The sequence below is a fragment of the Cyrtonyx montezumae genome, unplaced genomic scaffold, assembly GCF_038088225.1.
Source record: "Cyrtonyx montezumae isolate F1298 unplaced genomic scaffold, pur_monq_1.0 scaffold_14, whole genome shotgun sequence".
Taxonomy (NCBI): domain Eukaryota; kingdom Metazoa; phylum Chordata; class Aves; order Galliformes; family Odontophoridae; genus Cyrtonyx; species Cyrtonyx montezumae.
The window spans coordinates 16,649,813-16,667,595 of record NW_027071870.1 but is presented as its reverse complement, the minus strand read 5'-3'; the positions used below and the strand labels follow the sequence as shown (position 1 = coordinate 16,667,595).

The 17,783-nt window shown below is 37.4% G+C and overlaps 1 protein-coding gene across 1 annotated transcript; it reads left to right on the top strand.

Annotated features, from left to right (window-relative positions):
* The first annotated feature begins 3,142 nt into the window (after positions 1–3,142).
* Positions 3,143–17,425, top strand: RNF32 (ring finger protein 32). Its single transcript, XM_065731220.1, is given in 9 exon segments — positions 3,143–3,184; positions 5,703–5,964; positions 9,562–9,704; positions 11,298–11,330; positions 11,773–11,897; positions 12,057–12,139; positions 12,142–12,164; positions 16,655–16,819; positions 17,192–17,425. Coding segments are annotated over 9 exon segments (1,110 nt in total).
* The last annotated feature ends 358 nt before the right edge of the window (positions 17,426–17,783 follow it).

The window sequence follows — 17,783 nt, the reverse complement described above, 5'->3', positions numbered from 1 at the left end:
CTGAAAACCTCTGTGATGACAGTTTGAAGAAAGCAGCTTTTATGTGCTACTGAGCCCGCCTCTACAATGTCTTTTAAATGTAACTGTTTACCTAGAAAATATAAGCAAGGGCCAGAATCTCGTCTAGAAGAGGCACCTTTTGATTGCAGACACTGAACTGAATCCTTAACTAATAAATTGTTCCACACCTTTGTCTGAAACAAGAAAAGCAAAGGTCTGCATTTTCTCACAAGAATGCACAAGCCCCCTCAAAAGCAATATGGTTTTCTACATCTAAGTCTCAGTATTTGTTGACATAAAGAGTTTGTATGAATGACAATGCACATCACTGGTTTGTGACTTCTGTCATCTGTGCTACTGAGTGTACCTTGACTCAGATCAAAGTTGAAAGCTTCTAAAAAGATACACAAACCACAATGTGACAAATAGCATGCTTTGTTTGACACAGCAAACAAGAAATTACTTTCATCAACCCAGGAAAAGAATCCTGTGTTTTCAGTGCTAATTCCGAAGACCGCAGTGATGGAACCAGAGCTTTACTTCATTCTCAAGGAATGAGAACCTCTTGCAAGACAAACAGAGAGGAAGAGACATTATCAGTGCATTAAAAGCTGACTATTGTATGAATTGGAGACTTGTATGTAGTGCACGTTTGTAGAAAAATCAGCTTTTACCTAATTAAACTGATTTCCCACCAAATGGGAAACGTTAAGCAAATATTCATCTGCTAACTGGAAACTACAGAACATAAGGAGCACTTCACAGATGCATCCAAAGCTAAGCACACGTTCACAGTGCTACACATTCTAATTGCAGACACAGTTAGTAAAGACAGCCGTCAGAAATGCTGTCTAACAGGTGCTTTGGTGCTGCTCTTTTTTTATAGTAATATTATCTAAGACCTTCTCAGTGAATTCTGGTAAAACATTCGAGAGGTTTTTATAAATAAAAAGCACTACAGTTCTACATATCCTTACCAATATGTGCAATATTGCAGTGCAAAAAATTTTCACTGACACACGTTCAATAAAACTCAAAGGTCATGCGTGAAATCACATCTGGCTTGGGATCTAATTTGTTCCCAAACTGTTCATACAGAAGTTTCCTTTTAAATTAAGCTCTTCCTCCCTGAGAAGGAAATAATATTTACTTAACAGAACAGGTTCTGAATTCAACTATAAACCAATGACAGCCTTCTCATTTACTTGAAAGGGCTTTAAACGAGAGCTAATAACATCTCAACTACCCTTAAAACCTACAGCTACTCAGCCTTCCTCCAGAGCTGGATGCACGTCTGGAAGTTAGTAGAAACTGACAGAAAATGCAAAAAAAAACAAACCCAGGGCACAGCAGTGAAACTACACAGCGTCTGTATGTGCGTACTCAAACATATTTGTGTGTGTGCTTACATGGATGTTTGTTATGTATGCAAACAAACAGTAAATGAGGTAAAACATGACCAATTTGAGAAAAAAAGCAGCTCCTGTACTTTTACAATTAGGGATGTCTGAAGTAGTTCTTTAAAAAAAAAAAAGAAACTAAAAGAAAACACACTTTTAACTGAGCAACTACAAAGCAGTGTGACACCATGTTCCTTGCTGGGTTATAAGCATGGCTCTCATATGCTCATTTCCCAGAATTTGCCTTCCTCAACCAGCTGAATTATTTCAAGTAGGGATTCCTCCTCAGCACATTCCACCTCAGCTCTCATCATTTATGACAGCACCATGCTCAATTTTTAGAAGCATATACATTCTCAGCAGCATGAATGTCCTTATTTCCAGTGGAAAAAATATTCTATATCTTTACAGACATTAAAAGTCATTTCCCATTCAACATTCACTCCACGGATCTTGCTTGGGAGGCAACAACACCCTAACACTGCTATAGCAGTACTACACAACAGCTCTTCCAGTAATAAGTTCACTAAAAACTCCTTACAACATAGGTGTTGTTTGTTTGTTTTTTAAACATGTTGATTTGTACTTTTATAGCATATCCTTTTAAATTTGCCACTTCAGTGTTGATCGATTTGAAGTAGTTTCCATGAAAGTGCTGCATTCCTTTCAAACATTTTTTTCAAACATTTCTCCAACCAAACACTTTCTCCAAAGCATCAAAACATGCTGCAGAAAGCATCACAGTAGAAAGCCCAGGTTTCAGTGTTTATTGCAGTCTCCATAAAGGAAGTTCACTCCAAACCTTTGCCCTGGCATTGCTGCCAAATTTATTCAACCCACTGAAGCTATCAGCTCCTCCAGAAGAATTCTTCTCATCCCATTGATGGCCAGCCACATGGCACTGGTAATTAGCAGCACCCAGCTCAGGTGCAGCTCTACAAGAATTAAATAGATTGTCTCATCTGCTACTCCACTTTGTGCTGCAAGACCAGAAACTGCTGAACCTGTGCCTTCCTCCTTCACAAAGGCTTAAAAACTCACTACTGCAGTACCTCAGATACCTCAGATCCATGCTGTATCTAAAACTTCAATTTTTCATAAACCTTCCTAAGAAGAATTCTCCAACATTCTTCCCTTCCAGATAGATCCATGATTTCAGCACTATTTAAAAACACAGTTACATTTCCAAATAATACACATAGATAAAAACAGATATCATCCATCACTTATTAGTCACCTTTAGAACAGGCAGCACACTCATTATGTTAATGTCCTCCAAGTGTTTAAAGCAACCTTCTGCATTTTAAGTGGAGGCTCTCAGTAAAAGGTAGCTCTTAATAAGAAATGGCAATTATTGAGGCATGTTGCTCTCCAGAAGACTGCAGTATGAATTTTAATTTATTTCTGGCCTCACAGCAGCCAGGGTTAATGCAAACATTTTAGTTTAGAAGCAGTAGAAAGTACAGTAACAGTGCAAACCAAAATAAGAGATGACACTAATCTTCTCTGAGTTTCAATTAAGGCCCAGCACCTTTGGATTAAAGGCTCATTTTAATGAAAAGCCTCAATTAAGCATACATGTGTATAAAATCACCTTAATGAGGTATGACAGAAATGGAAAAGAAGGCAACCTCTCTTTTTTTTTCTTTTTTTTTTTTAAGAGAAGCTTATTAGCAACTTGGTAAAACTCAGTAGAGGATTCAGGGAAGAAAAAAAATCAGCAATACTGAAAAGACGCAAGAATGCCTAGATTAAGTTCAAGGATAATAAACAGTGAAGCCAAAGTAAGTATAAGAGAGAGGCATTTTTCAGTATCTTTGTTGTACAACTGATGCATAGCTAATGATTTTTCTATAAATCAATGGATTTATTTTGCAGCTATTATAGCATTCACGCTTCTACATAAATTTTAGACAGCACAAAAATGAGTTTTCTACTTTATTTGCTTGGTAGAATTTATTACTATAAATATCTTTAAAAGTATATATTATAAAATCTCCCTTATGGCATTACTGAGTCAGGTTTGGTGTCAGGCAAACCTGCAAGTTCATTATAAAACTGTTATTTTATCTTTCTGTCCTCAGAAACAAAGGGTGATTTCATGTCATTATAGCCACTTCAGATGTTTTTTACATCTTCCCTTACACTTCACAGAGGTATTCTCATTTGCAGATTTGAATTTAAAGTAATTACTTATAATTACAGAGAAGAAATGCATCCAGTGGATTAATCACTCCGTTTATATGCTGCTCAAAGGATTACTCTCAGGACAACCTCACTGCTTTCTCTTGGAAAATGTCATTTCCACAAGCAAATAATTTTTATAGGCCAGTAGTGGTTGAGAAGGACTTTGAAAGCTATTTAAACCCAAAAGATTATTAAAATGGTACATCTGGATTTAAGGCAGCATATATGCCTGTCCTCTGCTAGGGAAAAAAAGGATCTCCAAGTGAGAATAACAAGGAAAAGAGCCAGTGAAAGCCCATGCTCATACTACAGGCTAGAAGTGCATTTGCAGAGCTTTGAGCCTGAAGGATGGACAACCAGGGGTTACCACAAAGAAGGGCGATGTTTCTGACTCAGGTTGTGCTCAAAAGCCTGAAAAATCCCTGCAGGAGCTGTGCCCCCTTGAGCCACCACTTCTTGCCAGGGCTGAGGACAGGACACCAGGTAACAAGGATCTTTGGTCTGACCCTTATGGATGCAGCTTCTCTCTTCTCTTTGTATTTATTTTTAAATAACTCTATAGATTTGTCAAAAATGGACGTCATTCTTTCCTTCCCTCAAAGCCATCAGTGTGTAAGTTCAAATGGGACGCCTTCATTTTGGTTAACAGGAGAACATGTGAATCCTTCACCCTGCCCAGCAAAACACACAGCCACAACTACCACACTAACCAATTTAATGGCGTTTCTCAGGCTGGAGCCACTGATGATTGAATTTATCTTTATTAGATCATAGATAAACGCTGGTGCTAACACAGCACTGACAGCAGAGCACTCGGCCAAAGGCTGTGCTGACCAGCAGCCATGACTGGGAGGTTCTGAGGCAAGCCAGAGGGGAGGATCACTTCCCACTGCCTGCTGGCCAAGCTCTTTTTAAGACACCCCAAAACACCATTGGCCTTCATGGCCACAGGGGCACACTGCCAACCTGTTATCCACCAGGATGCTTACGCTTTACATAAAAATATATAAAATTGAGACACTGAAGGGGGACGGCCTCTCCCTCACGCAGTGCCTTCCCTCACAGAAACCATGCACGCTCAGCAGTCCAGGTTCTCCTTCCCACCCCAGCTGGGCCCTTCGTTGCTAGGCATTTCTGGCAACGTTTCTGTCCCTAGAGCCAACTGACTTCTGTGGACTCATCTTGCCTCTCCCAAAGTAATGCCTCTTATTTATTTCTCAGCTACAAAACACTAACTTTCAGCATAGTCACCACAATTACCTATGCATTTTCGCCAGTGGTGAACAAGAGCCTGCATGCCACACTCATAAAAATCTTCATGGCCATCCAAAACGTGTCTTGTCTTTCACATCACTGTTCCCACCGTTGAAATGCACCACCCACCACCTCACTGTGCTGATATCCACTGTTCAGTCTCCATAAATGTTCAGCATGTGTCAATGAGTGTCAATGGGTGCAATTTTTTTCTACGTGGAGGAATTCAGTACACAATTTTGCTTCATAAGCACTCCCGTGTGAGATGCCATAGTGTCAGACTGCCCTTCTGCTGCCATCTGTCACACTGCAACGAAGTGTAACAAAATATTGGCAGGAAAGTTCAGACTCTACTGCCATAACACCAACATCCACCTCTGTTGTTATGAGCCAACAAAATAAAATAGGAGGCACTACTTTCAGAGCAACTCTCATATTTAGTGTTCTGGAAAACCACGTTAGCCTCTGGGATTGTTTTTAATGTGTTAAAATGTGTTTGGGCTTGCCAGACTTTTATAGTCCATAATGAGTTTATTGCATATAATAATTACGGACTCAGTAATTAAAACTTAAAAATTACTGCTATTTTATTTAATATAAATGACAAATCAAAGATATCATTTTACTTTTTATATGTTAAAACTGGAATGTGTCAGAAGCATCAATCTTAGACTTCACATTACTGTAATTGTATGTCAGGCTTCAATAACGAGTTGCGTGTGTATAAAAGCCTTTGACAAGTCAAAAACTCTGGCTACAATTTATTTTAATTTAGTATAGTATATTTCTTTTAATTTAGTATTATATATATCTTTTTTGACCATTTTCAAGGAAAATTATGGAATATTTTTTTCTTGCTAGGACCTCTCCTCTGAACGAGAGGGGATAGCAGTTTCTGCAGTTGCTTTGCAGGATGATATAATACACAGCCATCAACTCCAGGATCTTTCATTACCAGATCCTTTTAAGTCAAGGTCAAGGAACATTTACAGACCTGTGAACAAAAAGGTGGCCAAAGCAATAGTAGATACTGGGCTACAGAAAAAGTGCACTCACCACAAGAATAAAGAAGATGCAGAAAAGGAGTATGTCCTTGATCCCAATCCTCCACGGCTAACATTAGGTAAACTTATTTATATTCTCATTTGTGATCTTTTTCTCTTTATTTAAAATAACTAAAATGAGGTATCCAGGCTTTCAAGGTAACTCAGTGCTAAACAGTGTAAGTTCTTATTTTTAAATTTGTCAAAATTCAGACGCTTAGGTCACCATGTGAGTGGTCGTTGAAAGAAGTGGCACTGTCATCAGTGGCTTGAATTTGTCTTCTTAAAATGTATTAAGACTTGTAACAGTGAAGGTAAAAATGAAAAAAATGAAGAAAAAAAAACCAAAATTAATGCATCCTGAGGAAGAAGAATTCTTCATTAAGGGGCAGAAAGTCTTTTACACAGTTTTAATATGCTTTGCAGATTGACTACTGTAACTTTCATTACCTTCTATTCTCAAATCTTAAGCTGGGATATTGTGTTTATTTTAGAGATTGTAGTACGAATAAGACATTTTTAATGTCTTTTTGAAATGGTTTCTTTTATTCCTTATTCAGTAAAAAGATACTCACTTGTGCCGTGTTAAATGTATTCTGTTAATATATGCCCACCTTTACTCAAAGTTAAAAAGGTTTGTTTTTACTATGGTCCTGAGGCTAAATCCAGGAAGAATTAGCACCTGTAGTTAAATACCTTTTTCAAACTTAGAAACAAACATGCAACAAGATAAAAGTCACAGATGTGAGGGCTTGGAATGATGCCTGGTGAGAAAACTCACTTTTAAATAGCGTTATAATAATGCAGTTGTTCAGCAGTGACAGATAATACTGCTCTTAAAAAAATCCACAAATCCAAAGCCATGAGGCATCTTAGCAGAGCAGGAATCCAAATGGGCTTCCTGGCAATCAGTTTCCATTTTGTTTCTCTTTCAGTGTTTCTATGGCATTCTTGCCATGAACATCTCATCTCCGTCCTTTTGGTTGTTTTCATTAGTCTCTTCTTTAGAGCCTTCCAGTTCCACAATTTACAGTTCTGAACATAATAAACTTTCATCTTCATTAATAATTGTTTTATTTATTCTTTTTTTTTTTTTAATAAAAATGCCCTAAGGCCTCTCTGAAGATCGTGTTGCCTTTGCTGTAGGAGCTGTCACAGTAGTTCAAGCTCTAAAGAGAACCATGTAAATCAGTGAGGCTCCATACAAGCACGGGCATCTGCCTTTTGGAATCAGTGTGAGGTTGAGAGGGTAACTTAAGATAATACACAATAAGTGAGTGTAGCAAGCGTTTGGACAAAGGTAGTAAGACAGGGTGATTATTAGTATGTTTGCTTGGTTATACTTCTAAAGATGGGAGGGCTTTTTTTTCCTTTGGTTCCGTTTGAAGAGGAATTTGAAAGAGGAGAGGATTCCAGGGGCAAAGCCAGCAGAGAGCTACCGGGGTTAACGCAAATACAAATAATGACTGATTCTGGAAGCTAAAGGTTGCAGTGAAAAAATGCAGACCAAGTGTGAGCATGTTCTCTGCAACTGTAAGACAAAGTATTTTCTCCTTAAATCACAGGACTGACTGAGAGATCCTATATGAATGTTTGTGCAAGTCACTCCAAAGAATGTGCTGAAAGATTTTAAGAAGTCATTGCTATTGTGTCTGTGTTTGCTTATTAGAATTTTCACCTGTAATCTCTCATTAATGTGTAATGCTTGTGTCAAACTTTCTCTTTTTAAAGAACAATGTATTTTAAACCTTTAAGTTGGGAAGCAACTTTGAAAATGTAATTTAATGAGGGTTTTTTTCTTCTTGAGTTTGTAGGTAATCAGACAACCTCTGAGGGTTTGGTCATTAAATTTTTCTCAACGGGGGCTTGTGTCCTAAAAGCTAATTATAAGGGTTTAGAGGTTGTTGTATGTAATTACTTTGCTAATGTTCATTTTAGGATAAATACCTCAGTGGTAAAGTGGGTGTGTCAATAAGTAGGTTGGGCTTGTGAACAGTGCATAAGGATGAAAACTCTTGGATCTCTTGAGCTGTGATAAATGTAGGCTTTCGTTACTTATATTTATTCCAAGTGCTGCTTCAAAAATATCTTCACAGAGCCTTTTACATCAATCACATATCACTCCTTCTGTGTCCTGCTGCCAGTTTTCCTTCAACTGTGTTGTGTAATAGCTTTCCTTCTAAACACCTGTCTTATGTGTCCCTCACAAATATCCCAGCTGGTTTATATTATTTAGGGGTTTTGTCTCCAGTCTCTTCCTATATGGCAGCTTTAATCATCCTTTTGTGGAAGCTTTTAATAAGCTTTCTTTTAGGTTTTTTTTTTTTTCACTCCGGGCATGTACAAAAGGCTTCCACAAATGCCATCACATTGTCTTCCCTGAAACAATTTCTGACCACAGTGACAGGAAGAAAATAAAGTGTAGGTGTTTTTTATTCTGTGATGCCACCTCTCACGCTGTGACTGATTTTCTATCTTGTTTGTTCACTGTCTATCCAAATTCTGTCATTGGAAAGGCTATCCAAATGTGTCTACAGGACTATCCACATAGGATCCTCTTTTCTTACTCATCCACCAGTACTCTTAGATACTACTGTCAGATTAAACTTGATATATGTTTTTAATAAAGATAAGATATGAAATCAGATTTGTTGGGTATCTTTGTAGGATGTCCTCTGCTATAAGGAAGCTCTATGCCAAGAGATTTGTTCAATCCACACTATGGTATGAGTGAAAGAGTTGACCCTTTCCCATTTACAACTAAAGCTCCCAACTTGGCATCATTGGTTTACTTTCTAACTATTTAATGTAACTCTTCTGATTTTAGCAAATATTGCGGATGCCCCACCATGGACTCACATTTTGGGTTATTGCACATTTCTCCACCATCTTCATTCAGTCCTAGGAAGTTTCCTCTGCTCTTCAAAATGACAAAGGTCTATTCTTTGCTGCGCCACTTAGCATCTATTTTTTACTACTGATTCTGGTCTATCTCCCATATGTGGGGGGAAATACTGTATTTTCTCTAATCTCTTCTTTGAGAAGACAGAGATTTATCATGGACATTCAGCAAGGTACCTCACAGTGGTCATTTGAGACTGACTAGCTCAGCAGTCACAATGACCCTGTCACTGGTGTACTATGACCACCCCTTTTGTTTCTTTTTGCTCCTCCTATTTCATCCATCCATATTACATCTCAGTATTTTACACCAGCAACAGTTTTTTTATTATAACATTTTATCCATTTTTGCTTCGAGAATAGAGTAATATAGCTTTAAATAATCCTTTACAAATGCATTCTAAAAGATTTTGTTTGTACTGACACTTTGAATTGTGTTATTGTGCGTTGTTACATTACTTAGTTAATAATCCCCATCTTAATAGCTGTAAATAGGTTTCTAATTCATATTACTTGGCAAATAGAAGATTACATTTAAAAAAAATCCTTATATGAATCTTGTATCTAAAAGAAGTTCTGAAAATTAGTAAATAGCTAGCTGATGTTAGGAAGTATGTTGCCTGCCAGTGGTTTGTGTGGCAATAAATTTGAATGAAGCATTTGTATAGAGTGTTTCAAAATGAATGTATTATCAATGAACTTCACCTGAAGAAAACCTATTGTTTGCCTCTGCGAGTGGGTTTCATCCAGTGATTTGTTGTTCTTATCGTCCACAGCTCAGAAATTAGGACTAGTTGAGCTCCCTTCCCTGCCACTAACAGCTGAAGAATGGGAAAAAATAAAGCAGAGATCCATACAGCATGGAGATTCTACCCAGCCTTGTGCAATATGCAGGGAAGAGTTCGCACTTCAGCCTCAGGTACACGTGTATCTGTGGACTACACCACTGTATTTCAATAAGACTTCCCAGAGTTACTACTAGAAGTCATTAGCTGCAGGGGTAGAAGGAAGAACTGAGAGGTCTGACTTTAAGATGCTGTTCAGTATTTAGCAGATGGATATTGTTACGTTGGCCAGCTCTGAAGTATTTTGCAAGTGCGATGCTATGGAAAGATTGGTAGCGTTTGTTCACTGATGTGGTTATGACAGTAGTGGAAAAGGTAAACAACAGATCTGTTTGTTCTTGCAAAGAAATTATAGGATATATTTAGCTCCATTTAAACTCCCGTTAGATATGAACTTCAGCTTTGTTAATCAGAATAGTAAGCACTCACTAATTAAATAAAGTAAGATATATTTTGTTTTCTCACAAGTTTTATTACATTGTAGTTCAATTCAGTAGTTATTTCCCTTTGGAAAACGGAAGTAGGTGTGCTTTTAATACCATTCAGTCTCCTATTTATGTTATCTGAAGAAATGCTCACATTTTGCCTTAGTGGCTTTATTCAATGCCCTCTGTGTAGTTTGAGCACATACACTGTGCTTTATTAGATCCTCTCATGTATCATCTTGAAAATGTGAAGCAAAAGGGACAAGTGACTGAAGAGGAGTGCTGCTCTCAAAAATCTTAGATGGAAGGTTTTGTTTTCCCTTTGCATTAACATTAAATGTAGGGCTACAGTTGTCCAAAGACAGGTGGGATGGATCTGGAAGAAGAACATTCTACCACAGAAGTTTAAAGCTGGACAAGAGAGACGAAAAGACAGCGCTCATTAAGAAGGTTACTTTAGATTTGGAACAAAAAGGGAAATGCCTCTGGAATTCTTTTTTTTTTTGTCCTCGGTATTTCTGTTAGCTTTCCTCCCTCAAGGGAAAAAAGCCACTGTATCTGAAAGCTTTCCCTTCAGTTGGCCGCTAGCCATTAATCCTTTTGTGTCTACCAGCTCAATAGTGCACACTACTTGTCCTGGTTTTCACTCCTTTCCCAGTTTTTCCTTACTCTAAGAGCCAACTGCTGTTTTTGTCCAACTCTATCTTTTGTCAGGATGAAGATCGTCAGCATTTGATGGGAATTTAGGTCAGATAAAGGTGAAGTTTTCTTGTAGCCTGTGAAAACGCTTTCTCTTTGCTTGTTTTTTTTTTTTCATCTTTTTGTGTATTTTGATGGTTGTTGTTTTTGTTTTTTTGTTTTTGTATCTCTTAAATGCTGCAGTTGATTTATACCATTTCTTGACACTTTATCTTTTTATGGGGTTAAATGAGAAAAAAGTCACCTTTCATTGCAAGTACTTGTTCCGTAATGTTTTGCTCCAGTTAAGAGCAGTTGGCGCCTCTCTGCCACTCCATGTATTGTTAATGCCAAATTCACATATCGGTTTAAGCTGTAATTTTTCAAGTAATTTCTACTGAACACTGGTATTATTTTTACCAGAAAGAATGCACTAGTCACCATAAGAAACTGACAAGCTTCCAGGCAGTCAGGATTTTTCTTGTTCTCAATATTTTTTTTTACTTTTTAGCTTTTACAATGGCTTGAAGTCAAGTTTATGTGCTTTTTTCCTTTGTAAAACAGGTGTTGCTCTCATGTTCCAATGTATTCCATAAAGTATGTTGTTATTTAACAGTTCAAGCACATAGTATATGTTATAAATTACTCAAATGAATATCTGAATGAATTAATGTAACCATCTTGAAAAGAAGCTTTGATTCCATATTCTTATGGTAAGAAATGTAGTTTAAAACTATTGAATGATGAGGTTCTTTATTTCATTGTATTATCTTTTTAAAACTTTATGGGAAAACACAGTTTGTAGCTGAGCTATATATACAAAACAGTAAAATTTTAACTCGAAAAAAAAAGTGAGAATATACGCAGATTTACTTTTTGGTCGTTGCTTTTTTTTTTAAATATTTTAGTTATAAAAATATGCATTTTGTATAGTGTTCATAATAAACATGAATAAACATTTTACATTCTGTAATCACATCTCTTTCCTTCTTTCCAGTGATATCAAATAGATAGTAAATAACTGCAATTATTTTTCCAGGAATGCCTGAAAGCCGTTGAAAAATGTACAGGCAAAAAGTCTTGTCCTATGCACAGGAAAAAGCAGTATCAGAACAGAATAATATATGACAGGGCCCACTTGTATAAGATACACTGTGTCATCAGGTAGGCCTTGCTTTTGCTAGAGATGCTATCACTGGACAATATTTATTTCTAAATAATGTTCCAAATATGTTAAAACTTTAATAAGAAACTATACAGAAGAAATAAACAGTATAATTATTTAAATTTAAGCTTCCTCTTGAGCAATCTTGTTTCTTATAGAATTCAAGCCTCCTGGAGGGGATATGTTGTTAGAAAATGGTATAAAAACTTGAGAAAAACAGTGCCTCCTAAAGACAGCAAACTAAAAAACGTTTTTTGGAGGAAAAGGTATGTTCCATTTGCTTCATTTGTCCAGTTTTTGATTTGACTCAGCTCCCTTAAATCTAAACTCAAGTGTCAGCTCTCTACCTTTTCATTCATTCCTTGTCACTAATATCAAGCAAGCAGGGCTGGGAACACTGTTAGTCTCTTCATTCCACCCTATTTTCAGGGTAAAAGTAGGGAAATAATTTAAATACTTAAAGCCTACCTTAATATATAATATATTATGTATTGTTGTGGTATATATAACAAGGCTTTTGTAAGGTTCTGTATTTCCTTTCTCTTTGTGATTAGTCACAGTAATCTGCTTTCTGTGAGGGGGATTGGAGAAATTAATTAATCCATAAACAGATGTGACTTCTTTGCACTGTCAGTGATTCTTCGCGTGGCACTGAACAGAGTAGCTCCATTCTGTAGATTTGCTCTTCTCCAACTTCTGCTCTAACCCAAGCAGGCTGATGATGGAGGGTCCTTCAACCGTGGAGGTGAATTGGATGGAGGGCACTTAAACATCTATGTTTGGAAGAAGTGAATAAAGACTTCAGTAGACTGTGGCTGTCCTCAAGTATCATGATAAGAACAAACAGCAAAAACAGATTTTTCTGCATAGAGGACTTCAGGAACAAAGTCCTCTCTCTCTTTTCCAACAATGCTATCAACTTTCTTCGGGCTCAGAATACCAACCTGAGTTACATACCATGTCTTGGTAAAGAAAAGTTGAAGAATACTTATAAATATGCTGAAAGTTCCAGCTGAGTGTCACTTGTTAAAATTTCTCTCTCTTGAATACAGATGCCTACAGTAGCTGTCACAAAGCAACACACAGTGAGTTAGCTTGTAGAGCCCCTATCTTAGATAACTCCTTTTTAGGGGTAAACATGCTGATAAAGCTGCTTACGTTTCATCAGATGACTGTAAACCATAGGATAATCTTTAACATGGATTCCACGTATCTTCCACAGCATTAGGAAATCATTCCCTTATATAACATTTCGGGAATTTGTGGGGAACAAAATGGGAGCTACTTTTTCACTTTTGCTTAAGAATAAATTTATAAAGTCTTCACACGTGGATTAGCCAGGCTTAAATTAATTTCATAGCAATTATGATTAAAGGATATATACCAGATGATAGCTAAGTTTTCCTGGAGTTAGCTCTTACACATTTAAGTACTGGTCAATTGAAACACTGTGGACGCTATAAATTTTGCCTTGAAAAATTGTGGCACTTTTAAAATGTCACTTCCTCAATGTTAGCACAATCAAACAGCATCTCAGCTGGAAAAATAAATAAATTCACATTTTTAATAATCCGGCCTCATCTGAAGAATCACAAAGGTTAAACGGCAAATTTCATGCTCTTAAATAAATATCATAGAATAAAAGATGAGGTCTGAAATTTTAGTACTAGAAGAACATATATTACTTATTTTGGTGCGATGCAGTAGCCCTTATTTCACCTACGATTAAAATTTTTAATAACTTAGATCCAAGGAGCTACAAAAGGTCAGAAACCAAAGCGTGCTGCTTTTTAGCACTACTGCACACAGAAACAGGGCGTTGCTTCAGCATATGAGGTAGCGAATCTCTTTGATCCCATCTATAAATGTCACTTGTGCACGTCATTTAATTGCAGCAATGCCTTTTACTGGTGCAATTAAATCTTTTCAAACGCATTACATTATCTCCAGCTTTGCAAAATGTGCTGAGCATTGTTTAGGAAGCTAGGTAAGTCACTGTGAAGTGTGGAAGGCTTTAGTTTCGTTCTCCCCCTCCATGTGATTTCTCCCAACGATTTTAATTTAAATCTCACCAAACAGTATAATGGTCCTAAAATTTGTTTAGTCGTTTGACTTCCTTTATCACATGGAGATGGTAAACATTCTGTTGCTAACTTGAAATGGCTCCAAGCAGCCAAATGAGGAGGATATTAAACCAGTAAAAGCTTATCAACTGATTCATTGATATGCTGTAAATTCCAGCCTTTTCATTTTACTTTTGAGGGTTGCCATAAGTCAACACATTAGTAAGCAATTTGCTGACACTGGATCACTTTAAAAGGCTTCCCTGTGGACAAAGTTCACATCAGTGCTTTGTTTCATCGTTTTATCATAGCTTTGTGCTGCTCTACAGATGACCAAAGCAGTTTCACGTACCAACAGAGTGTTTCAAATCCTCCATTTATGTTTTGCTATTCATGTTTTAAGTTACAGATGAAACAGAGGTATGGCATTTTCAGAAATAAATTCAAATAATGTCAGATCTGGAAAAAAAAATGACTGGGTGTTACTTAGGGTTTAATATTTAAATCCTAGAACATATTAACATATGATTAACAAATTATATGAAGTGCACATTACTTTCTGTTTACTCTGATAGCATGGACTTGCCTGCTAGCATGAATTTATATTTTAGTTACGATTTTTTCCTGCTCAACCCTAGACTTCTTTGCTGATTGATGGGATATGAGTTGGGTCAGGCCATGCTGCAGAAAACACAGGAGCAGCTCAAGACAGCATCTTAGCAGCAGGGGAACTTAATAGAATGCTGACTTCTTAGGCAGGAAAAGAATTTTCCTCTCCCACCTTTACAGAGTCTATGCAAAGAAGCTCATGAGGGGACTCTCAGGATCACTTAGTGAAATGGGGTAGCAAAGCACAAGGGCATTCTCAGAGAAAAAATGGACCTTTCCCTGCTGAGGGAAAAGGAACAAACAGTGCAGGCACAGGAAGAAAGGGGACACGATTCAGTTTAATGCAGCTCAGCCACTTTCTCTGCCCCCTGCTTTCAGCTCTCGTTAGTTAATTTCCCTCAGCAGTCAATCTAATCATCCCACAGTGCACAGAGACAGGCCAGGTTCTGGAACAGACCACATGCTGTTTGTGCTGCTCTCAAATCCTCAGAAATAGACACTGTATCGGGGGCCAAGTCAAAAGGCAGTTGTTTATCCTCAAGTTTTGGATCTTGAGAGGCTGACAGAGGAAGTTAAAGCATCTTCGTGGCTGCTCTACCTTTCAGTTGCATTGCCATGTCTTTCTTACAAAAACAGTTCAGGTCTGTTCACGTTTGATGCCAACATAAATGAAGATTGAGCATAAATCAGGATGAAAAGTATTTTCAACCGGATCAACTTTTACTCGATGCAGAACAGAAATTGGGAATTATGTAAGGATTAGATGTAATCTTATCCTATAACTTCTGAAGTCTGGTTTTAAAATGAAGTCAGCGAGAGCAGTTAACCTGTGTGGAGCAGGTCCAGTTTTAGAACTTGTGTGACAACAGGTTAGAAAAACAGTCTCAGAAGGATCTTGTTTTTAGTAGCTACACTAAGTTAATACATCCACATTATCTTGCACTGGTATTTAAAGCTGACTGGCACTAACATAGATCCATCCTTTCAATACTGTAGGGCTTGGGATTGTTTTCAAATACAGTAAGACATAATAGGTCTTAGTTATCAGTGAACCAAACTATTAAAAAGAATAAAACCTACCATCAAGAATCAAGACTTTCCTTGTATTATAGGTTTCAGCATTTCTCTTATCTGCCCTCTTCTAATGATTGTTTTCTTCAAGTCTCTACCAAGAAGCACTACAGCTTTCAGTGGAAAAGATTCTCACGTACTTGAACACTACGTGAACATATATATTTAGAAAACAACAACTGCTACTGTGGGGTTTTCCATGGTTTTAGAAGGAAATGGGAAATTGAAAGGTTGAAAACTCAATGCTAAGCAAGCTTTTCAGGTACTTCTGTGGTTGGATGGTTTCATTGTTTGGATTTTTCTCTTTTGTTGTTTATTATGTGTGCAGCCATTGGATTTGGCTTCTTGCTTTCATTAGGAGTAAAAAAGTTCTCTTTGAATATTTTGTTGTATGTTATGATGGGTCACTTTTAGCAGTTGTAAGGGGAGCACACACCTTGGTATGAAAAACTGCCCAGTTAAATGAAACAGTAGGAAGGTGTTCACATACTGACCTAACAACAGGTGCTATCATCCCACCCCTCACTTCCCATCTCCTCCTCCCTGAAAAATGGCTTAATTTTCCAATTAAGCTTTCAATCAAAGAAAATATATGGAGAGGAAGGTGTACATTTCAGTACCTGTAACACAACTGTACAGTCTTTCTGAGGACTGCTGAAACTACGAGCAGCATCTCACCAGACAATTCTTGTGTGATTCCCTACAGAACTTTCAGCCAGTACGCTGGCAGCAAGAGAAGGTGGTTGTAACTGAGCCGTGCTCTCTCTGCTCTCTGCACTGGGTTAAGAATGGTACATCTATCTTTAGAACGTCCAAGTTTTTGGTGTTTTTTTTTCCTGAAGGATAATAGCAGTCTGAAGACTCAATGCCCCTTTCCTCTAAATTAGCATTGAGCACTAGCTGCAAGCTGCAGCAAGATAGCACAGCTAATCAGGACCACTCATCCAATGGAGCACAGTCGATTCACATATGAACTACTTATAAGATCTAACAGCAATCCTTTTTCTTCTCAGGTTCAACAGATCAGCAATCAGATGCTGAGTTCTTGTGACACAAAGCTAGATGATTTCCTTTCCAAGATAGATTCTTCCATAGCTGCATGTCAAGACACATTTCAGCAGCTGGAAGAAAAAGAAATACTCCTTAGTGAAAATGACTGGGAGAAGATCCAGATGCAGGTCAGCTGGCTTTCTTTCTTTCTTTCACAACTCCACAGTTATCAGCTTTTACACTCCTTAAAGGCATGGCAGTCTTCAGCATAATTGAGATTTATTTGGGGGGGGGGAAACAGGGGAGTTATGTTTTTTAATATAACCTATTCTAAATCAGGAACATGTAACAAGTTTTTACACCTCAGTCTACTTGCACTTTAGAAGCATCTCTCCTCTTTTCAATTAAAAAGCCCAAGGAAACTGCAGACAAAACTGAGTCAGAACGTTGTTCGTTTATCAAAATACACTAGTCAAAGTTAGAATGTAAATGTATCAGTAAAATTACTAAATAAACATCTGGTTTCACTGCTGTATAGGTTTTTATTGTTGTTGTTTTAGACATTTTGGCAGGAAACAGTTGACTGTCCTATCTGTATCATGCCACTCAGCCCTCCTGCTCACCCTGCCTGTATTATTTCTGGTACAAGCAAACCATTTTCACGACAGACTGTTCTGCTTTCTTGTTCACATTTGTACCATCATACCTGTCTTGCAGCATTTTAAGATTTTTCCTCGGGAGTGCAACATATTGAGTCAGGAGTTTTTAGGTATATAATAACTCATCGATCCTAGATAATCATTATTTGTGTATTATAAAAATCATAGAATAGCTTAGGTTGGAAGGGACTAACAAGGATCATCAAATTCCAAGTCACTCACGTTATCAAAAGAAGGTCCTCAAATATTGATAACCACAGCTCAGTGAAGTAGCAGAATACAGCTGACAACATGTGTGCTTCTTCCTAACTTGAGAACTTCTTAAGATCCAGATCTTTCAAGTAATATTTTCATTTCCACGCACAATGGCGTTCACGTTGTCTACAGAGAAATAAAAGTTAATGAAGAGCGCTGTTTGCTTTACTTTTATATTGTTTCACCTTTCTTGGCATTTTTCATCTCCCTCTGGCACTTCCACCTTCCCTCGTTTTCA